Genomic DNA, 22,554 nt, shown 5'->3' with positions numbered 1-22,554 from the left:
ATTAGCACCAAAGTGACTATGATAATATCAAATGTTCAAGACTTGAGATAACACACTTGATACTATAAGTGACCCAATGCAAGAACTAAGGTTTTGACACTTTTTGATGCAAGGATTAGTATGGTTATTTTGTTTGATGCAAGTGATTGAGTAATGATTAATGATTAATCCAATGTGATAGATAGATATGAAGAGGTTGTCCTCATAATGAAACTCCTTTTATGGATTGACATGCATGTACTGTCCCTCTATACTTGTTCTTTAAGAACTTTGAAAAATTTGACACATGAATAAATTAGTTACTACAAATTAAAACCATGTTGGCTTGAGACCTCGATTAAATTTAGAATTTGACAAAGTGGATTGAAATTGCACCTGTAATCTTGATCTAGACTAATACTACCCCTATGATTTTCAACTTGGAAGGGGAAATTGTTGGAAATTGTAAACTGATATCAATAAATGTTCTTTATTGAGATAAATCTATATTTCTAGGTAATTATACATGTTTGAGATCAATAAACACAAAATTAATCAAAATGATGTTCAAAGACAATAATACCAAAATATTCACACAAAATACTATAAAATAAAAATTAAATTTTTCTTGTTGTCTTCTGAATTCAACATATTCAACTCATAGACACATAGTCAACTGAAGTCAACATTGAAGCAATCTATATGTCATTTTGAGAGGGTCAAAATATCTCCAACATGAAAATCTTATGACCTTACCATCTAAACACAACCTAATTGACCTAATATACTTTTCATTCTTACAATTATAAGCCTTCTAAATTATACATAGATTTATATATCAATTTTTTTTCTCTAATAAAAATACTTAAAAGATGTTTGCCATTTAAAGAGAAAATTGCATAGCAAAGTGTTTTAAGGAACCTAAGTATATTACGTCAAAGTAATTCCATAATGTGCCTAGGAATCTATCATTGAAATTTGTCCATAAAGGTGCAAATCTCTTTATGTCGTTTCTAAATTGTTTTTTTTGGGCAGGGCCCTGTTATCATTTATTTCTTAAAAGTTCTATTTGAGTAAATTAATAATAAAGACGGTTTTCTAAAATTTCTACTTCGTAAAGATAGCAATCTAAAAATCTCCATTGAAACAATTATCCTCGGATGGTTTTGCTACTGACATTTATCTGAAACGGTAAGTTACTACCAACTCTAGTGCACACAATGGTAAGGGCAATGGCCATGTCTATTTTGTCCTCTGCATACCCAATCAGATTATGTAGGTTTCATAGACCAGCTGCTGTATTTGGACATTCTTTTTTTCCTCGCACGACCACAGCATATTACAGTGTCACCCTTCTGACTTAAATCCAGCTATTGATTTTCACAAACATGTTATTTGTTTGTGTTAAATTTTTGCGCTTGTTCTTTTTGCTCTATTAAATTTCTTTTTCGGGTGGGTGTGCAGAAAAAATACAGACCGATAAGAGTTGCTGCAATGGCCACTGGGTCGAAAGAAAGCGCTGCCAATAATCCTGGGCTGCATGACAAACCAGACGAGGCTACGAAGAGTTATTTTATGCAACAGACTGTAAGCTTATTCGTCATCTTTTTCAACGATTTGTTCGTTCTAAAACATTTTAAACCGCTGAAAATGTAGTGATAGTGGATTTGTGAATTGATGTTTCTGTAATCAATTCATACTACTTTGACTATGATTGTTTATATAGATTGAATATTTTTCATAACTTGCTAAATAAATAAAATCCTTAGAGAGGATGAGCCATTTCGGTAGGGAAAATCTGCTCGTGGGCTATGCCGAAGAGAGGCGAGACTCAGTCTTTTACCATTTTAAATCCTGGGCAAATGCTCTTAAAACTAGGCGTAAATCCCGGGTCACCCAATTGTCTAGTCTTTGTTGACATGCATGTAGTATCCTTTGCTGCTGAATTTAATCTGCAACTGAGGTTTGGACTTGCGTGTTTGATAGTAATGGGTCACAGAAGATATCGCTACTTACAGGAATTAGGTCTTTAATGAAATAAAATGCTACAACCAAGTCTTACAAAAATAAAGTGTCTAAATACTGTTTTACTGCTGAATTGCCAATAGCTCAAATTAAAACGGAATTGTATTTTCCCAATTGCAGATGTACCGAATCAAAGATCCTAAAGTATCCTTGGATTTTTACTCACGCGTACTGGGCATGAAGTAATTTACTCGTAACCTATCCATATTTTATTTATTCATTTTGGATTTGTAAATTGTCCTAGTTGCATCCAGGCTTTTGTTGTATGTAAGTGAGAATATTCTATCAAGCTTAGATTACTGTTCTATGGTGGCCACGTTATTATAATTACATTACGCTGACAGCATGTGCATTTCATATTTTCAATTAGTGTCCGGCTGGCTGGATAAAATGAAGAGAAGAGAACTTGATCTGACTGAAACAGGGTCACATATTAACACCATTATATTTCCACAGTCCATGACAATAGAAATTGCTTCTGGTTTCAACTGTGTGAGATTTTTTTAGCATCAATATGCTAAAAAAATCTCACACAGTTGAAACCAGAAGCAATATCTAGGGTCACATATGTCTTCTCTTGCAGTGTTTGTATTCATCGTTTAATACACACACTTCAGACAAGTGGATTTGCTCTGCTTTTTTGGGATTTCATTTAATTCATGTCTCCATGAAATAAAGACAACAAGTTTTCTCTTGCAGATACACTGAAACTCTTTTTCATAGATGGAGCCAGCTAAGTTCTTATGAAGCTACTATATGTGTGGCTGGCTGGATAAAATGAAGAGAATTTGATCTGACTGAAGCAGGGTCACATATTTCTTCCTCTTGCAGTGAATTTGTATTCATCGTTTAGTACACACACTTCAGACAAGTGAATTTGCTCTAATTTTTATGGATTTCATTTAATTCACGATTCCATGAAATAAAGACAAAACGAGTTTTCTCTTGTGGATACACTGAAGCTCTTTTTCATGGCTGTAGCCAGCTAAGTTCTCATGAACATATGGCCCCTAATAAAAGAGGAATAACCTGTTTGGCAAACATAGCCTTCAACACGTTGTTCCTTTTGATGAGTTATTCTGATTCTTTTTTTAAGAAGAAAAGTAGATATTAGTAAGGCAGGCAGAGCTTCACAGATGGTTGGGGTTTATAAACTTTAGATCAGATACATCAATGGGTGCAATTGATGCTGATATGGCACAAGGCATCTGATTACCAATAAATTGAATGCTCTAGAAGGAAAATACAGTGACCAATATCCCTGCTAGGACCTAGATTAACATAATTTTTCTTTTCAGGCAAAGGATTATATCTTCAGTTGTATGGACTTGTGTTTTACTTGTATCAACCACTTTTTATTTCCAACTACAGTCTTTCTTAGTTTGGTGGTTTGTATTAGTATCTGACTTGTCATTCCTTGATATGAACATCAGACTGCTCAAAAGACTTGATTTTCCAGATATGAAGTTTAGCATCTACTTTATGGGGTACGAGGTAAAGTTCAGTTTCATACTCTAATGATTTTTTTTTTTGGATTATCTGTTTTCAGATAACGTGCATCTTTGTATTTGATTTTTAATTTCCGTTATGGATTGTTGAACTTGGACTGAGCTAATATTATTCATCTTTTCAACAGGATACTGATGTTTTTCCATCTGATCCTGTAGACCGAACAGTTTGGACTTTCAGTCGGAAGGCTACTATTGAGCTTACACAGTAAATAGTCAGATCCATTCTTTTTGTTAGGTTCAGTTGTCTGGGGCTGGTGCTGTCAGATTAAAAAAAGTAGAAACATGGCCTATAGCTACGCAAGAGCACTAACTTTAGATTGTATTGGAAATCAGTAACTGGGGAACTGAATCTGACCCAGACTTCAAAGGTTACCACAGCGGGAACTCTGAACCACGTGGTTTTGGTAAATACCAACTGTTCCTGTCAATCTGGGGTTAGGAAAATCCGGTATAATCTGTTTTATCATTAAGCTTGAACTGGAATACTGTTCAGCATTGGCTTCATAGTTGACAATGCGGTCAAATCTCTCTAAATTGTGTTGCATATTATATAGAATATCTTTTCATTCTTTGCAGGACACATTGGCATCACAGTAGATGATACATACAAAGCCTGTGAAAGGTTTACAAAGCTTGGAGTCGAGTTTGTGAAGAAGCCAGATGATGGTATGTATTAATTCTATTTTACAAACTAAGAAAGAGCTTTAAATGGTACGAGCTGCATTTTAACAATATATTTTTTAATGAAAGTGGTTTTGTATCACATATCAATATTTACAAGCATTTTAGAAGATTTTCTGTATGAAAAGTAAAACAGAACATTTCATAAAGTCTCCAATGGGCAGCAACAGCATAAAAAACATATCTTTGGAGGAAAACAATCTGGTGTCATGCTCTTTAGATATTATATTATTAAAAATGGATCAAATTTAGAAGGATAATACTCAGCCACCAGACTTTTACATATCATATTAAAGTAGAAATACATTTTAAGTTGATTATCTGAGTAAATTGACCTTATAATTGAATAGAAGATTGAGGTGCCAACGAAAAGAGTAGCTAAAGAAACAATTTGACATGGAGAAGGTTTGATCTTAAGATTAGGCATCTCAATATACATAACAAAGTGCCTATAGAAAATGAGTGGAGTAACAACTAAATCTATTTTGAAAAATGAATAATCTCTATCCTTGAAGCTTTAATAGTCACTGCTTCATGAAAATTCTTTGGGAACCACAAGAAGTCATTATGAATTGTCTAATAAGTATGATAAAGGACACCCTTGTTGCACCATCAATTCCTTTTATAATTCAATGATTGTTGCTGATTTCTCAGATTCAAGACTTAAAGGAAGAATAATATGGACTTCCTCATAAAGTGGATCTGCAGTATGTTTATAACATCTTAATTGGGTACGAAGTTAGAAAACACCATAATAAATGAGATAACAAAAAAAATTGTTCTATGATACTCTGAAATGCAGAGCTGCTGCTGCTTTTGCCTAACAAGTTTTTATTTTCTTTAGAAGAAAAAGGCTGAGATCTCCCCAGAGATGTTCAGCATTCTTAAGTTTTAACTTTTTACAGAGTAGAAATCTTTCTCAAGATCGATGTCTAAACTCCTATACAGTACTAACTTAAATTGCCTCCCCATCAGAAGAGCAAACCAGTTCCAGTTGTTGGAGAGCCCAAATGAAAACAAAGGATTAAGTATTTTCCAAGACATTTTTCACTTTGAATATAATCCAAGAAACATTATTCACTTGGCGTGTATATCAGTTTTAGCGCCAAATATGGAACCAAGATATTTTGAGGTACAGCATTTATCAGAAAAACAGTGGCCCTTGGAAGTGATATAAGCATCATTCTTCTTATGTTATTGTCTAACCTGTGATGTATTTGGAAGTTAGCTTATCAAGACATGGTCCTTGATGAGAGCTCCTGTATTTTTACAAAATCCAACGCCTTGTGGATTTGTCTTGTTTAAGAGCCTCTGTGTCTGTACATATGAGAGCTCCTGTATTTTTACAGAATCCAAGGGTTTGTGTGTGTATAGACAATTATTATGTATTTATGTATGTATATAAGCATCATTCTTCTTATTTAAATTTCTAACCTGTGATATATCTTGCAAGTTATCTCATCAAGACACAGTCCTTGATGAAAGCACCTAGTTTTGTTGATCTCTGTTTTATGACCTTCCATCCCGCGGGGTTTGGAAATCTTGAGTTCCTAGCTTGACATGTGAGTGATCAACATTCTTGCAATTGCTTCAGTCATGGAACTAATCAGGAGACTACATAAGAAGGAAATCAGATGAAGGATACACAACAAAATCTAATTAGTATCAAAAGGAAGGAAGTGCTTAGCATGTTGGCAGAATATTACACTCTTCCTCAAAATGTTAAGAATGGTTTATCTTTCTATCATGTTATGAACTTTCATCCAAAGCTATATGGTATGATTGGGCTAGCAAAGAAGCAATCTCATAGGATAGCTCATGACCTATTTGCAAGAAGAGTTGGTTCATAGAGTAACAGGAAAATGGTGTCTGGTGGTAGGAGGGGGAAATTAAGGAAAAAGTGCACATTAATTAGTCTGCGTTTTATGGCAGTGGACTTAGTATTGAGCCCCTTCATGAGATAGCAGTCTTTCCTTGTGTGAAAGATGGATGTATGGAATTTTTGGGTGTAGATACTCAAGATTTTAGTGTTAAGAGTTATGTAATGCAGATGTGGGTCGCAGCAAATTTGATTTTACTAATCAGACCCAGGAAAATAAATCAGAAAACTCAATGGTGGGTAATAGGTCCTAGTATCGGGTTTTGGATGGACTTGCAGTTGCCTTGGCAGAAATGAGTGACCATTGAGGCATGCAGCAGTATGCTTGTGGATGTTGATGTGTGCATTGATGATACCACACATAATGTTGTTGATTACGAGGTGAGTGATGTGGAGACAATGTCATGTAAGGATACAGTTTAACAGAGTAGTGAGGTTCACTTTGGGACAATTCTTTGTTTGAGATGGATGCAACATGGTCTTATGACAATCTGCTTTTGGGATTGATGCTGATTGCTCATGTAAGTGGAGCTGGGATCACTTAACACCATCTGCAAACATAATTTTGTTTCCCATAGTAGCAGTAGATGATTTTCCTCTTTCCACAAATTATGTTGAGGATGTGGCCACACTTATCCCAATTACAGGTGTAGATGATACAGTTGGGATGAGTGCATATGTTGAGAGTAGCAGAGAACAACATGTTGCATCATGTTCTCCTGTGGTTACATCTACTGTAGATGTTAGTGATAGGTCATATGACAGAGCTCTTATTTAGGACTATGACTGTTAACGCTTCACTGCGGTGGGAGCTTTTTATCAGGACTGCATAGGGAGGAGAGCTCATCACGAGTTCTCTGATCGACACACACAGAATTTGATGATACATCAGTGTGGATTTGTCCTGAGACCATCCTTCATGGGATGAGTATTTGCCATCTATAGTAGATGGGATCAGTAGGTACAAATTGGATTAGTTGCAAAGTCAACACATACATGGAAGCCTTGCAAATGATTGAGATTGTGTCGTAGGGATACAGACACTTTCAAACGTTCTTCTGCTTTCAGCGATTCCTCTAAAAAACAAAATATAAGATTCATAACAACAATGTAAGAATAAATATATATGTAAGACCAACAGCAGGGATCTATTATTAATCATGAACTAGTTTGTAGTGACACTTAATAAAGGTGATTTGGCATGCACCACTTTGTTTATGAAAGTGAGCGTCTATTAAAAAGAGTTGTCATGATCGTAAAAGTTGTGACTCTTCAGGATACATATTGAGCTGACCACCATTTGGAGAAAGAGACTTCAATGCATAAAGCACATATCTGGTCAACGGAAAGGAAGATCTAGGAACAGACCTAAATCGGGATTATAAGTAAACCTGAAGGAGAATTATGAACAGACCTAGATCGAAGAAGCAGAATAATAAGGATTCAATCAAGCAAAAAGCTTTCAGAATTGCAACTAATAAACTACGCACTTGTCATGTTCCTTTTTGCCCAGCGCTTCAATAAATAAATAAATAATAATGGTAGCCTATTATTTTTCTCCTCATAGGCCAATGCATTTGTTTAGTTTTCAAGAACCAGAATATATAATAATGCAAAAGCTGAATAACAAACACAAAAGAGCACACAATCTTGGGAAAACCCTCCTACTCAAGCAAAAACCCCAACCATGCCAAAAGATAGATCCTTTATTGAAGGCTCAAAACAAATACAATGTCTCACTCTTATGCTTGTTAACTCTTAACAATCAATCAATAAGCTTTATACACGGTTTGATCACTTTTTCTATGCAAATGCAGAATATAGAAAACTACAAGTATCTTACAGTTACTTCTAACAATGATATGACTTACAAACATAAATTGATCATACATTGATCGAACACACTCCATAGCATATATCACACACTTATGAAAAATATACATCAGACATACTGCCGTCTTGTCCATTCTGTAGAACAAAACTTATATATAGTAAAATCTTACTGCCAGTACATATAATTGGTACTGCATAAGAACTAAATAGACTTTACCGAGGAATGCAGATAGACACCCATTACAAAGCAAGGAACTCTCAAAAGTTAATATGCCAGACATAACACGACACATTGTCCATTTGAGACTTAACATGTCCCACCACATAAGACATATCATTGGTATTAAGGAAAACGTCACAAGCCATATCTTCTGACGATTGAACTGAAGAAGGGACCACAAAATGAAAGCCTGTAATAAATGAAGACTATTGTCAAAAGAATAGTGATCGTATACAGCCTGACATTTCTAACACACCGATACCATAAAGCTGGGCAGTGACGGTTAATGAATAGCACCACTTCACCTTCAGCAGAATACATAGCCTCTTTACTGTGGGAATAACAAACCGTATACATGGTCACGACAGAGCCTTCACTGGAGATGAGGAACAACTCCTGATGATACATATCAAAGAAACAAGAAATGTAGAGAAACATCAACACAAGTGATTGAACCAAATACTGATAACCACAGTTCAGCATAACATTTATACTCAAAGAAAACTTGAGAACACTGTAAGGATCAATGCAGGTATGAATGGTTTCTCCTGCAGCTACCAGAACATTAATACTCCCTCTTAGCAAAGGAAAAATTATTTGCAGATATTATGTCATGGTGCCTTACAACCTGACAAGCATAAGGAGCTGCAAAAAAAACTCATCACAGATTTTCTCAACATAATATTGTCATCTCAGTATGATTCACCATGGCTGCTCCCAGAGGGTGAATAAACATAAGTACTACATCATTGAATTTCTTTCATGACATTCACCATGCCTACTCGCACAGGGTGGATCCACCATAACTACTTGCAGGGGGTGGAAGGAGGGCTTTCACCACAGACTTCTCCTAAAGAAGAATTCATCTCCTCTATGCCTACTCGTAGAGGGTGGAATGAGGACTTTCACCATAGACTTTTCCTAAAGAATAATGCATCTCCTCCATGCCTACTTGTAGAGGGTGGATTGAGGGTTTTCACTTCAGACTTCTCCCAAAGAAAAATTCATCTCCACTATGCCTACACACAGAGGGTGGATCCACCATGCCTACTTGTAGATGGTGGAACAAGGGATTTCACCTCAGACTTGTCTCACGGAGAAGAACTCATTAACAAGGGATTTCACCTTGCACTTCTCTTGTGGAGAAGAACTCGTTAACAAGGGATTCGCCTCAAATTTCTCTTGCAGAGAAGAACTCATTAACAACATGTAAACAAATGGCTGAGATTCTCTATCAACAGAGATTCCCTCTCAGCAAGGGCAACATTCTCACTGCTTTGATTATCTCAATAGGAAAGTTGATTCCGAGTTTGATCAACCAGGGAGCTATAGCGGTCACACTACCACACGAGCTCGCAAAGAATTAGGTGTTCTTCCTCTATCACACAAGCTCCCTCTGAATCTGATTTGTAGAGCTGAATAATCTCCCTCTGAATGCCAATTCTTCCTCTATTGATAATCTGAATAGGTTCTTCCTCTTTAATGAACTTGAGTAACTAATTCAGCCCCATGTAATCTCACATAATGTCATTGCTTCTTGATCCATCCTTGAAGCATTTTAGGGAGATTAGTAATGAAATCAAATAGATTAATGCTAGAAGCATACATGATTTCCTACAGTCAATGTTATTATATCAAATATATAAAATTCTCGATCAATATAAAATTCTTATCTTTTCATAGTTTAATCTTCCCCACAATACACCAATAGATCTTTCATCATCACACAATTATAGTGCAAACAGAGAAGCAAATTTGAACCTATGTTACCTGGGGACACGTTTCCGGCAAAAATTGACCCTGTCCCCACGTCCCCCCGTCCCGAAAACTTGGAAACTTTTGGAAACCTTTCCCTTGGCTGTCCCATTAAATTAATGTTTCAGTTTTGATAATTTGTTTGATTTCCACTCTCATGTGAACTCTAAAGTTAAATTATTTAGCACAAACATTGTATGTTAAGGCTCTATAATTTATATAAGCATGCGTTATTCATGTTTTTATATGAATATTTAAAATTTTCCCTACTTTTTATATAGCTGTTTCCACTGCCGTCCCCTGCCGTCCCCTGCTCTGAGAAAAAAAAATCCGTCCTGGAAACCCGTTTCCCTGTCCCCATGTCCCCCCATCTTGGAAACCTGGGGTAACATAGATTTGAACCCCAGCACAGAAGATTGCACGAGAAGTCTAAAGAGCTGAGATTGAAACATCCACAGCAAAACAACATATTCAACACCCATTAGATATCGCGTTTCTTCTGGAATTCAAATGTCCTATTCTGGTTCAGATTGTTTCCTTAAACCTGCTCCCATACCATGTTAAGTTTTTGAGAACCAGAATATATAATAATGCAAAAGCTGAATAACGAACACAAAGGAATACACAAACTTATCATGGGAAAACCCTCCTACTGGAGGGAAAAACTCAGCCACACCAAAAGATAGATCCTTTATTGAAGGCTCAAAAGAAATACAATGTTCTCATGCTTATGATTGTTAACTCTTAACAATCAATCAATAAGCCTTATACACATTTTGATCACTTTTTCTATGCAATTGCAGAATATATAAAAACTACAGGTATCTCACAGATACCTCTAACAGAGAGTATGACTTACAAACATAAATTGATCATAGACCGATCGAACACACTCTGTAGCATATAAAACACACCTATGAAAAATATACTTCAGACATACGAAGAACTTCACACTCTGCTGTCTTGTCCAATTCTGTACAGTAAAACTTATATATCACTGCCAGTACATATAATCGATACTTCCCAAGAACCGACTAGACTTCATCGAGGGATGCAGATAGACACCTGTTACAAAGCAAGGAACCATTGGCAGTTAATGTTCCAAACGTAACACAACATATAGTCCATTTGAGACTTGACATGTCCACCCATAAGCCATATCATGAGCATCAGGGAAAATGTTAGAAGCCATATCATCTGATGATTGAACTGAAGAAGGGAACACAAAATGAAAGTCTACAATAAGTGACTGTTGTCAAAAGAATAGTGGTCACATACAGCCTGATATTTCTAGCACACTGATACCATAAAGCTGGGCAGTGACGGTTATTTGCCGTGGGAATAATGGACAGTATACATAGTCACAATAGACTCCACAGGAGATGAGAAACAGCCCGATGATACATATCAGAGAAGCAAGAAATATAGAGAAAAATCAACACAAGTGATTGAACCAAAGACTGATAATCCAGTTCAGCATAACATATATACTCAGAGAAAACTTGAGAGAGCTGTAAGGATGAGCACAGGCATGAATGATTTCTGCTGCAGCTACCAGAACATTAACAGCATTAAGTTAATAAAGGGTATTTTCTTTTAGTGTTTAACTAAATAGAAGGGAGAGAAAGCTATTGTGGTAACTCCTTGGCATTTAATTAATTTATATTACATCTCAAAAGGGAGCCAACTTAAGTGAAACATTATTACCTCTAGAAAGAATTGCCTTGGTGGTGTTTTCAACTAAAAAATTTAATAATATTGGCAAAGTGTAATTCCATGAAGAATAGCAATGGCTTTTTCAGAGGTTATTTAAGGAGGTTCGGTGGCCATGTCTTGGGCATTCATCATAATTTTTTCTCTGCAAAGCTTTCTTCAAGTAGTCTGCTCAGGACGCAAATCCTGTGTCGCTTTTCTTTTGGATGGAACCCCAGAAATTTCCATTCAGTTCATTTCAGCGATCAAGGTATGCCAATTACATAAACACACTGCTTGTCTGGAGGTGAAATTACATGCAGTTGATGGTATAGAGATATTATTGGAGCAATTCAAAGGCTGATAGGTGATCTGCAATTATTCTGAGTATCAACCAAGGTCTGAACTTGACACCAGCATAAGAATTGTAGCTCCTTGTATTTAACCACAGCCTGATCATCATTGTTCCACCTGAGCATGTGCATACGGCTAATCTGGTATCTCCAGTTGATTCATGAAGTCAGTGTATGAATTTAAATGGTATGTATTATCATGTGTGTTGTGTTTGCTTAAACTTCCAATCGCAGCATTTAATATCAAGTGGTAAATCTGTCTGAACTTTCCAGTTATTTAATGAAACTGGATGCATTGCTAATAGAAAAATCTCACAGCATATGCTTGAGATGATTTGGTTATATTTGAGATGAACCCATGGAATTTCAAACTTTCTTACGAGAATCACCAGTTGGAATATTTCAACACCAGCTTAATATACTGATCAGTTTTGGTATCAAGAATAACACATGGCATTCTGACTTGACTGATTTGTATGTCTTCCATTTGAAAGGAAACAGCATATTGCTACTAACTTATATAAATATAAGTGTAATTAATTATGGCAAAGATTCCTTTAAAGCTTTCATCCAATCTGCCATCTCATTATGGAGGCAAGAATGCACATACAAGGGATGCAAGTAGTGCGAGGCTTCATTTGAGTAGAGCAACCCCGAGTTTGGCTGGGAGGCCGAATAATGAGTGTCATTCCATGCTCCTCGGCTTGATGGATAGGCTTGAGGTGCCTTGTATGATCTCCCATGGTGCTCTATAATGTGGATGGGCTGTTGGGAAAATCCTTAGAATCCCACATGTATATTATATACATTGTATTGATGATTAGAATTCTATTTATAACATTGTTGGACTATATATGTTTATTCATCTTACATAATGATAACTAACCTGGTTGCAGGTTCTAAATCAAGTTATAGAACATACAACTTACATTCTTAAATATAATCATACCTTATTTGGGAATTCTAGGGCAAATTAGTGTAAGGTTCCAATAGGGGACATTAGAGCCAGAAAGATTGCTTAATCTCCAAAGTTGAACTTTTTAAAGATAAAGTGCCAAGAATGAATTTACTTTTGCAATCTCTCCTCTTCATAACCTTTTTCTGGTATTTGAAATTTACATTTTATTTTTCTATCAAAGTGACACATAATATATTTTTTAATATAACTTTACTTTTGGGCTTTCCAAAGAAAATTTAAAATAAACTACCCAATATTTTATTAAATAATTAGTTAATTATAAGTTCCCTGTAAAATGAGTGACTTTAGACAACAAAAAAATAGATTATTAACTATTCCCTTACAACGCCCATTTAGCCTACAAGAATTAAATAGGCTAAGGGTCTTAATTAGTTGATCATGCTTGCAAAGGGGACATTACAATCCTCCCTACTTAAATTCACTTTCCCTTAAACAATTGTAGATTTGGATGTTGAAGTTTCTGATCTTCCTTTTAAGTAGCATCTTCTAGAGCAAATCCTTCCATCATGAAAAATCCTCTTTAATTTTTTCGCTTCTTCATCTTCTCTCCCTTACATTTAAATTAACCTTGGGTGCCAAAATCAATTTACCTTCTAATACAATGGAGGTAGCTTAGGAGAGAATAAAATATGTTGTTCAAGTGCCTTTTTGAGACACTGAAAATGGGACAACCTTGTGGATCTTGTTTTTCGGGGGCATCTCTAACTCATAGGTAACCTCTCCTGTCTTTCTCACAAGCTTGCATGGTACACAAAGCTGAGGTTGTAGCTTTTCTGCTCCACTCTTCTCCAAGGAGAACCATTTGTAGTATTGCAACACAAGAAAACAAGTTACCAATTTAAAAAGATCTCTCTAACCAGTGCTAGTCAATATAAATCTTCTGCTGGTTTTGAGTTTGTTGGAGATCCTTCTCAAGTGACATCAGAATGTCTCAACTTTTCCAGAACTAATCCTCGGCCTTAAAAACCTTGTATCAACAATGACTAAGTCCACAAAAGATGTGACATCATATCCATACTCAGCTTTGAAAGGAGCTATGGTGATAGACATGTGACATGCCATATTGTAGTAATAATCACCCAAATATAACCACTTGAGCCAAGCCTTCTGTTGCCTTGCTACATAGTTCCTTAAAACTGATCTAAGCATTCTGCCAACTTTTTAAAGATCTCAAGCTGTCCATCTATCTATGGGTGACAATTTGCGTGTAGGGTCAACTACATACCTGCCAATTTGAAAAGCTCCTGCCAAAATATATTGAGAAATCTATTTTTCAAGGTCACGAACCACATAGCTAGGTAGATTACAGAGTTTGAAGATCTCGTTGAAAGAAAATTTTGCAGCTTGAGGTGCCTCAAATTTAGAATAGCTCAAGAATGGGCGTGCCTGGTCAATCTATTTACCACCATAATGTCACAATGTTTTCGGTTTACTTGTGGAAGACTAGTGTTAAAGCCCATATATATGCTCTCTTGTTTTTGCTTTGGAATAGGTAGGGTGTTCAATACTTCCACTATGATTTTTCCTTACTATGAATTTACCTCCTACCAAATACTATCTAAATTTAGCAATGCATGCATTATGGCTAACAACTTTTTATTATAAATGAATTTTTTACTTTCAACCTCTTTGTGCTTCTTATCTTTGAAAGCTATAGGATGTCTGTTTTGCATTATGATAACTTTGATTTCCTCAACAAAGGCATCACTCTCTAACATAAAGGACTTTGATAATATACCAATGCTAAAACTGTACACAAACTTGTTACCTCTTTGAGCTTTTTGAAGATTTGTACTGTCGTATCTATTCAAGTGAATGCCCTCTTCTTGGTCAAGTCTATTAAGGGTGCTGCCATCTATGACCCCACTTAGATGCTTTGCATATAGTGATTGTGCCTCCATAATATCTAAGACCTCATCAATGTCTGAGATAATCCTCCCATGTTTTGTTGTATATTAGAATATCATCAAAGAAGACATGTACAACTTTCTGCAACTACTTTCTCTATATCAATACATATCCACATGTTTCTATCATTAACGATAACTATTGAAGAAGCAAAAGGCTTGAAATTGGGTCTAATATACCCTATATCAAGTAATCTTTTTAAAGGCCTTACCTATCTCCTTCTAATGCCTTTTTGAGTGTTGATACGGGTTAGTGATGAAAGGCTTGGCCCCCTCCAACTTGATGACATGCTCAAAGCCACTATCTAGTGGTCTACATGGAGGAATATTGCCTAACAACAAACTATGTTTTTCCAACAATGGTTGAATATCAACATGATAAGCTATCTTATCCTTTGAAGAAGCTGTTGCACAAATAAAGCATTGGGCTGCCCATGCAACCTCACCTTGAAAAATCAGCCACCATCTTCTTTGTACTGATTACTCTAGGTGCATCATTATATTGACTTTATGGTTGTGCTTGTCAACCATAGGCAAACCATCAGATCTGTTGTCATCCCAACCATAGATGATAATCTCTTATCATCACCCTTGAGCACACTAAAAATTCATTAATATTAATGCAAGAATAGCCTTGGGTATATATGAAACAACGCCTCCTAATATACCTTCAGTCAGCGTTGTAGTTTCGGTGTCAAGAATAGGATCAAACCTGTTAATTACAAGTTACATTCATATAGGTCTTGCCCAATATAATAATATTGCTCAATTACATTATTGCAATTTACACGAATTGCCCAAATAGAGCTAGACCCAAATAAGGATTGATATGACAAAGCTCATTAGCAACATGGCTAAGGCCAACAAGCTAATTAGCCATTAGTTGTACTAGGTCGTCCCTAGAAGGGATCCAACCGAGCTATACACCAACACTCCCTCTTAGTTAGGAAGGATTCCTTCTCAATATTAGAGCTACATAGTGACAACCATCATGGATACTCCCATGAAAATGCAAGTGAATACAACCACCATGGCTACTCCCAGAGGGTGGATCCATCATGGCTAGTTCTTTGAATGGAAACACAAGTGCTCATCACAAAAAAATGATGATGTTCACCATGGCTACTTCCAAATGGTGAATAAACAAAAACACTTCAACATTGAATTTCTTCCATGACATCCTTCATGCCTACTCGTAGAGGGTGGAACGAGGGCTTTCACCTTAGACTTCTCCCAGAGAAGAATGCATCTCCACCATGTTTCCTCGCAGAGGGTAGGTCCACCATACCCCTATTTGCGGAGGGTGGAGGGAAGGCAACAAATTTTATGGTTTGCATGTGGTTAATGAGCACTACGATAAAGTCAACACATTAGACATACTTTTAAGTACTACTTTTTTTCTGTCTACTTTGAACATCAACTCTATAGTTTTTAAGTTTTGGGAGTACTTCTGAAGAGGATGCAACCATTTTTTTCTCAAAACTATAGTTCGACTTGTTACCATAGTAACGAGAATCAGAATCGTATCGGAATCGGCACGGCCGAATCGAATCGTGAATCGGGGGTAAATCGGTGATGAATCGACAAATTTGAAAAAACCCTTTAAATGTAGAGATTTTAACAATTTAAGACTTATTTCATGCACCCTTTATTGAATATAATTTAAGCACACTATAACATCGTCAAATAGAAGTTGAAACTTAACATATATAAACATGGAAGTTTGTGTTTACCACATGGGGTAAAGAGTTTTTATAAGATAGCTTCACATTCAACACCTACTCCAAGTGCTTCAAAGCATATCACCCCTCTCGAAAGGGTTGCTTTGTTGTTCTCTCCACCACAAACACTCCATGCCTGCAACAGCTTCAGGTCTCATCAATTGGTCAGACTTCCCATGACTGATAACCGCAGCGACTAGGGGTCTAGGGGGCAACGCCCGCAGTGGGGTTGAGGGGTAGCGCCCCCGTGGGGTCCTGGGGCAGCGCCCCAGGTGCACTCCTTGTCGCGATACAGGGCAGGGTCGAGGGGCAGCGCCCCCGTCGCCAAGACCAAAGTAACACTCTGAAACCCACACAAAACTACATGGAACACAGTGTTTTTGTGATTTTCTTCTGATTCCACACTCTTTCTGGGAATCGCTGATGTTTTACTACTTGATTATGTCTTTCCCTTCCTTTGGGCATCATCCGTTATGCATTCTAAACATTTTTTTATTTGTCGTCATTTTTATTTTTTATTTTTATAACCTATGGTTCTTCTTTTCTCTTCTCCTCTCTTCTAGTCATGCTTAACAATTAGAAGGCCCTTTAGGGTTATAACAAAGAGGAAAGCTAAAATAGAAAGCAAAAAACATAAGTGATTTTATTATTATTTCCAACTAAACATGATTGTTGCTGCTAGTCGATTTTTGGCGATTTCTGATGACAATTCAGGTATTTTTTGAGTGAATTGCCGATACATGCGATTCACTTGATGAAATCACCGATCACGATTTTCGACACCAAAAAAATTGGTGTGCATGAATTTGATCGCTGAATCGGCGATTCACGTGATTTCAGCGCGATTCTCGTTACTATGCTTGTTACTGACAACTTATTGCCGAGGGCAAAAAAATATCAACACATATCAAACATAAGTTGGGAACTTATCATGAACTTAAAAAATTGCTTAAATTTAATTGGAAATGCTTTTTTTTGCAAAATTCAATAAGGAGATGCATCTAATGAGTCAGTAAATGAGTAAACAACCTAAACAAGCTGATCTAGGTATATATAAATGCAAATAGGGTACAAAGTCGCATCCTCAAGTGGAATGTTGATGGCTCACAGCCATAGTCAGATACTTTGAACTCTAAAGAAAACTAGAAGTAGCAAATTGTCTTTGTAAAACTATAAGCAAATACACGTGTCAAGTACAATATCAAAATAGGCTACATCTTCCCGTTCCCCTTCCCAACAACTCTAGTAAAAACTATTGGAGTGGGAGAGACTCTATCCCTAGAAGACTGTTGTGGCTATGGCCCGACCTCCATCCTGGATGTAGATGGTGTTGAAATTGGAAATGCCTCGTCATCTATATCCTCCTCATTCTCAGTACCCTCATCCTCCTCAATGTTCACATCAATGTCATCCAATCCCACTACGAATCCACCCTCCTCCATAGGCTCCCTCTCCAAATCACAGATCTCATCAGCTGTGAACAATGGAGATTGCTCCTATGATGTCCAATCAACGTAGGCATCTGTCATCCAAATTAAGTGGACCAACAAATGCTAACTCTACCTTTCTTATGAGCAACTTAAGGTTATAATGCACATAATTAAGGTCATTCAGGCGTCTTTGTGCTAACTTGTTCCTCTTTTTTGTGTGAATGGCCTTGAATAAGCTCTAGTTACATTCACAATTGGATGAGCTATATGGCTTACATAGGGCAAATTTCTGCAGATTTGGAATATTTCCACCCTAATTTCGCCACCAAGCATCTACAAGATAAATGGTAAAGAGTTAGAAATCAAGGTGAAAACATATTTTAGTGACTTAGTTTTTATCTATTTATCATGCATATGAAAGACACCAAAAGTCCAAATATTGTACTTAGGGTTTGAGTGTTACTTCCTCTTCTTGCCAAGTCTAAGGAGAATAGCTTTCTCGTTGCATTCTGATACACTTCCATCTTAGCCACAATGAGGTCTCTCATCTCAACATTAGGTACCATCCTTTGCATGCAATCAATGAAGCCCTCTATGACCTCTCCATTAGGATCCACATAGGATGGAGAGAAGCAAAAACAAGGGTTGAGGAAGTACCCTGCTACATGGATGAGTTGGTGAAGCTGATTGCTCCACCTCCTATCAATAATTTCCCATATGGGGTCAAATTTGAGGCTGTCTCCCTTTTAGTAATTAAAGATACCCCATTGGGGTTTGCACCCCGTCTACCAAGCGGAAAACTTTAACCAAGGGCATCATCTACAATTGTGAAGTAGAAAAAGATTATCATTAATTAGAGACTAGAGTTAGAAATTAATAATGAAAGACATGATTATTGAATACAACAAAATTAAATATTCAACTTTTGAAGCTTCTAAGTTACTTTCACAATTTTTGTAGCACCATTGAAAAAGTGGATGTCAAAGACGATGTATGCAACACTCTGTCCATCAGGCTTCTTTGAATAGCTTGAGTTTAGCCATTCTAGACACAAACAATTGCCTCAAAGGATTCGAAGAACTAATAACACTTTGCAACATTAAGAAAATCATTGCAAACCTTATGGTAGCAAGTGTAACCAACTCCTAACCATGGGTGAATTCTCTCACTAGGTGAAGAACCCAAGGGTGATTGTAGATGTATTTTGTTATCTTTCTTGCATCCTCTACAATTGGTCTCACCCAATCCAATTTTCGTATATCCTCCAAAAGAAGGTCAAGGACATCCTTGGCATTGCACAAGGAGACCGATTAAGTGTGCTATAATTATCTTGGAGGTTCCTACCCATTGCCACATATGTTGCTGCGTTGTCGGTTATTATTTGCACCACATTAGCAACTCCCACCTCCATCACAACTTGCTATAAAATTAGAGCCAAAGTTTCAGCTGTCTTTATCTTGTTTGAGGCATTCAAGGATTTCAAAAATACCACTTATCCTTGCAAGAAACCACAAAATTGATGATGGTACAGTTTCTTGCAGCTGTCCATCCATCTGAAAGTACGGTGGAACCAAACTGTTTCCATTGTGATCTTTGATCATCAACCGCATCTTTGTACCTAAAACCATCTCTGAGCAACAAACAAGCACAAAATTAAGTTGACATTATGTAAACAACTTTGATTTAAAAAAAAATCATATTGAACAAAAAAAGTAAATTGTAAAACTATAAAACATTTAAAAAATAAAGCAAGTGAACTAACCTCCCATTCAAGTCTTTAGGAGTAGGTGCCTTGTCACCTTTTCCCTCCACAACAATTCCTATCACAAAACATTCAGCCAATAGGGACTAGCTGCAACATTGAATGAGATGTTAATAAAGCAAACATCGACACATTGAATGTCAGCTTGTCAATGTACATCGCAGTTCCACACAATACCCTCCAATGATGGTTGTGCCCTAGGAGTGTTACTCGAGTCTACCTAATGGCTAATAAAGTAGAAATATTCCTTTGATAACTCCACCATTTGGTCTCCTAGTTTAGTGTCTTCCTTTTTATGTTCACTTCTTGATTCCACTTCCTCCATTTCAACTTCATCACAGGAGACAATCTCATTGTAATGAAATTGGCACCTTCTAAGGCATCTCTGTCCTCGTTCCCGAACACCTTCCATAAAAAACATAGTTTCTTTTGTCACAACTCGTTCTTTGTCTCCTCATTTATGTTTGCCTTCTTATGCCATTCGTTTTAAAAAGGTATTTTGTCTCTCTTTGGTAGGAATCACTTCGGCTGAAATTTATTTTTGGGTGTGGAAAACTCCATGATTTTTGCACTTTTTATTGCATCCTCTAGGGAAGGTGGGTCAATCGTCTTCACCCAATCTCTAAGTGGTTCAATGAAACCCTCAATAATTAAAAATGTCTTCCAATTGATACATCGGGAACCATCATGGAAAACCTTTGAAGTTCAGACACATAACTAACAACTAAGCCATACTATTTGAATATGGCTCGCTCCTTGGAATGCAGTTTCAGATCTTTCTTAATTTCAAGACACTCATGCCAATGGCTAAAGATTGTATAGAAATGAACAAACTCATTGCTTGTTATATAAATTTTGTCAATCATTTACAATAGTCAATAATAAAATAGTAGATCATATTAATTGCTTATACAATATATTATAACTATATACTAATTCCTTTGTATTAAAGCTTCTCACACAATATTGATAAATATAGTGGAATATTGTTGGGAAAATTATTGGATTACAATATAGTTGACATTGAAGATACACCATTCTCATTGTTTTAACTACGATATAAAATTGGAGCTAGAGCATGATAAATCTACTTCCTCAAATGGTTTCACCCATGTATTCCTTGATCTACGAATTCAGCGACCCAATTATCTAGACGTGTGGCTATTAAGTATGCTTCAAAGCCTATAATATGTAGGCTGCACTTCCTCCGCTACTAACCTACACGCCTCTTCTTAACTTGTTTGATCTGCACTACCATATGGGGCTAGCAACATATATAATAAATACATGAATGATATCCTAAACAAAATATTATGAACATACAAAATTGACAACTTCTGATGATATTTGCAAGCAAATATGTTTTTTGAATTCATCAACTTTTAACCAAATTGAAAATAATCCCCGACATATTCAACACAAATGTCCACCAATTTCCTAACATTTATCACACTCGTCAATTTTGGATGGATCCACTCACAAGTTGGCTAGGAGGGTTTCTATCCTTGTAACCAATCTTTGCCATAGGGTTTTCATCCTAGGGTAGAAAGATGAATAGTTGCTCAATGTCCAAAGGTGGGGCCTTTTCCAAATGAATTGCCGAGAATCAATTTTCTTTTGATAGCGCCCCTTTTAATACCCCTTCTTTTATATTTGAAATATTATATTTCATTTCTCCCTCAAAATGACATGTAGTATATCTGTTAAACTTTATATTTGGGTCTTCAAAGTCACTTTAATAAATTGTCCAATATTAATCAAGCAATTAATAAAAAAATAAGTTGCCCATAAGATAAGCTACTTTATACAGGTCCATCTAATAATTAGTTATTTATCACCATATCTCATTTAGCCCATGGGAATTAAAATAGGCTATGTTTGTTGATTGATTGTGGATGTGAAAGGGGCACTAATACAAAGGTAAAATAATTCTTATTCATGCCTTTGGAAGAATTGCTGCGTTTATTGAATTATGCAGTGTCTGACATGTTGCCAAACAATAGTTATTCAATCCACAAAAGGAACATGGATCACCTACCAACATTCCTGAGCTTCTCGTTGTCTTTTTTGCAATCGAAGCAAACAATGGAAAATTGACCTCTGGCATGTCTTGTTGATGCCTATTTTAACTTATCCTTCATGGGCTGTTGTTAATAACTGGTAGCTTTAGTTGGATAGAGATGGCTGCCATTTGGAGAGTACATACCAAAACATTATGGCAGTGCTATTACATTTGCAGCAGATCCGGAAACCTCAACATGGTATCGGAGCCATACTGCAAAGGCAAATAAAATACTAAAATATGCCATCAAAAGGAGAACACTTGTAATAAGCCAACACTGATTTGGAATATATTGGAAGATGGGAAGTCGTGTGAACAATGTAGAGGTGGGGATTTCTTACAAGGCCATGCTAGCAATATTTCACCAAATTTCCCTTGGCATGGGAATTCTTGGGTGGTACGGCAAAGAATTGTATGACAAACCATTCAGTGGCCATGCTAGGGGCTCCATGTAAGAAATGGTAGACAACATCCATGTTAGGTAACGCTAAGTAGAAGGGTTAGTAGGTACCCAATATCAACTTAGCAGAATTCTGTGAAAACGCATATATGAGCCGTGATCAGAATCATAGATAGACTATAAGACGGGAGATTAATAGAACAATTTGGGCATCGCTAGTCATGCTAGATTGGGAGGTGATGAACTTTAGAATATAATCCCCAAAAATTCAAAATCAATACTATTCATTGACAATTCCGGTGATGGGTTTCCTTCCCAGCATTTTAGAAATTTACAGTGTTGGCAAATTTTCGATGAATCTCTGG

At 36.5% G+C, this 22,554-nt stretch overlaps 1 protein-coding gene across 4 annotated transcripts in view; it reads left to right on the top strand.

The window, feature by feature from the left end:
* Positions 1 to 1,043: 1,043 nt before the first annotated feature.
* Positions 1,044 to 22,554, top strand: part of LOC149543535 (lactoylglutathione lyase family protein / glyoxalase I family protein) — a 65,970-nt gene continuing 44,459 nt past the window's right edge. Inside the window, exons 1-7 of one of the 4 annotated variants that reach the window (XM_089798328.1) lie at positions 1,044 to 1,170; positions 1,444 to 1,566; positions 2,125 to 2,186; positions 3,438 to 3,498; positions 3,641 to 3,720; positions 3,849 to 3,919; positions 4,092 to 4,181. In XM_089798328.1, the coding sequence (XP_089654454.1) occupies positions 1,474 to 1,566; positions 2,125 to 2,186; positions 3,438 to 3,498; positions 3,641 to 3,720; positions 3,849 to 3,919; positions 4,092 to 4,181 (457 nt within the window). In that variant the 5' untranslated portion in view covers positions 1,044 to 1,170; positions 1,444 to 1,473. Of the gene's footprint in view, positions 1,326 to 1,443; positions 1,567 to 2,124; positions 2,187 to 3,437; positions 3,499 to 3,640; positions 3,721 to 3,848; positions 3,920 to 4,091; positions 4,182 to 22,554 lie in introns of all 4 variants that reach the window. The other 3 variants (XM_089798329.1, XM_089798327.1, XM_089798326.1) reach the window with 3 other exon arrangements.

The sequence above is a fragment of the Cupressus sempervirens genome, chromosome 8 (assembly GCF_028749045.1).
Source record: "Cupressus sempervirens isolate cs-2001-9-10 chromosome 8, ASM2874904v1, whole genome shotgun sequence".
Lineage (NCBI taxonomy): Eukaryota > Viridiplantae > Streptophyta > Pinopsida > Cupressales > Cupressaceae > Cupressus > Cupressus sempervirens.
The sequence above is the reverse complement of the archived record's forward strand: the minus strand, read 5'-3'. Positions and strand labels throughout refer to the sequence as shown.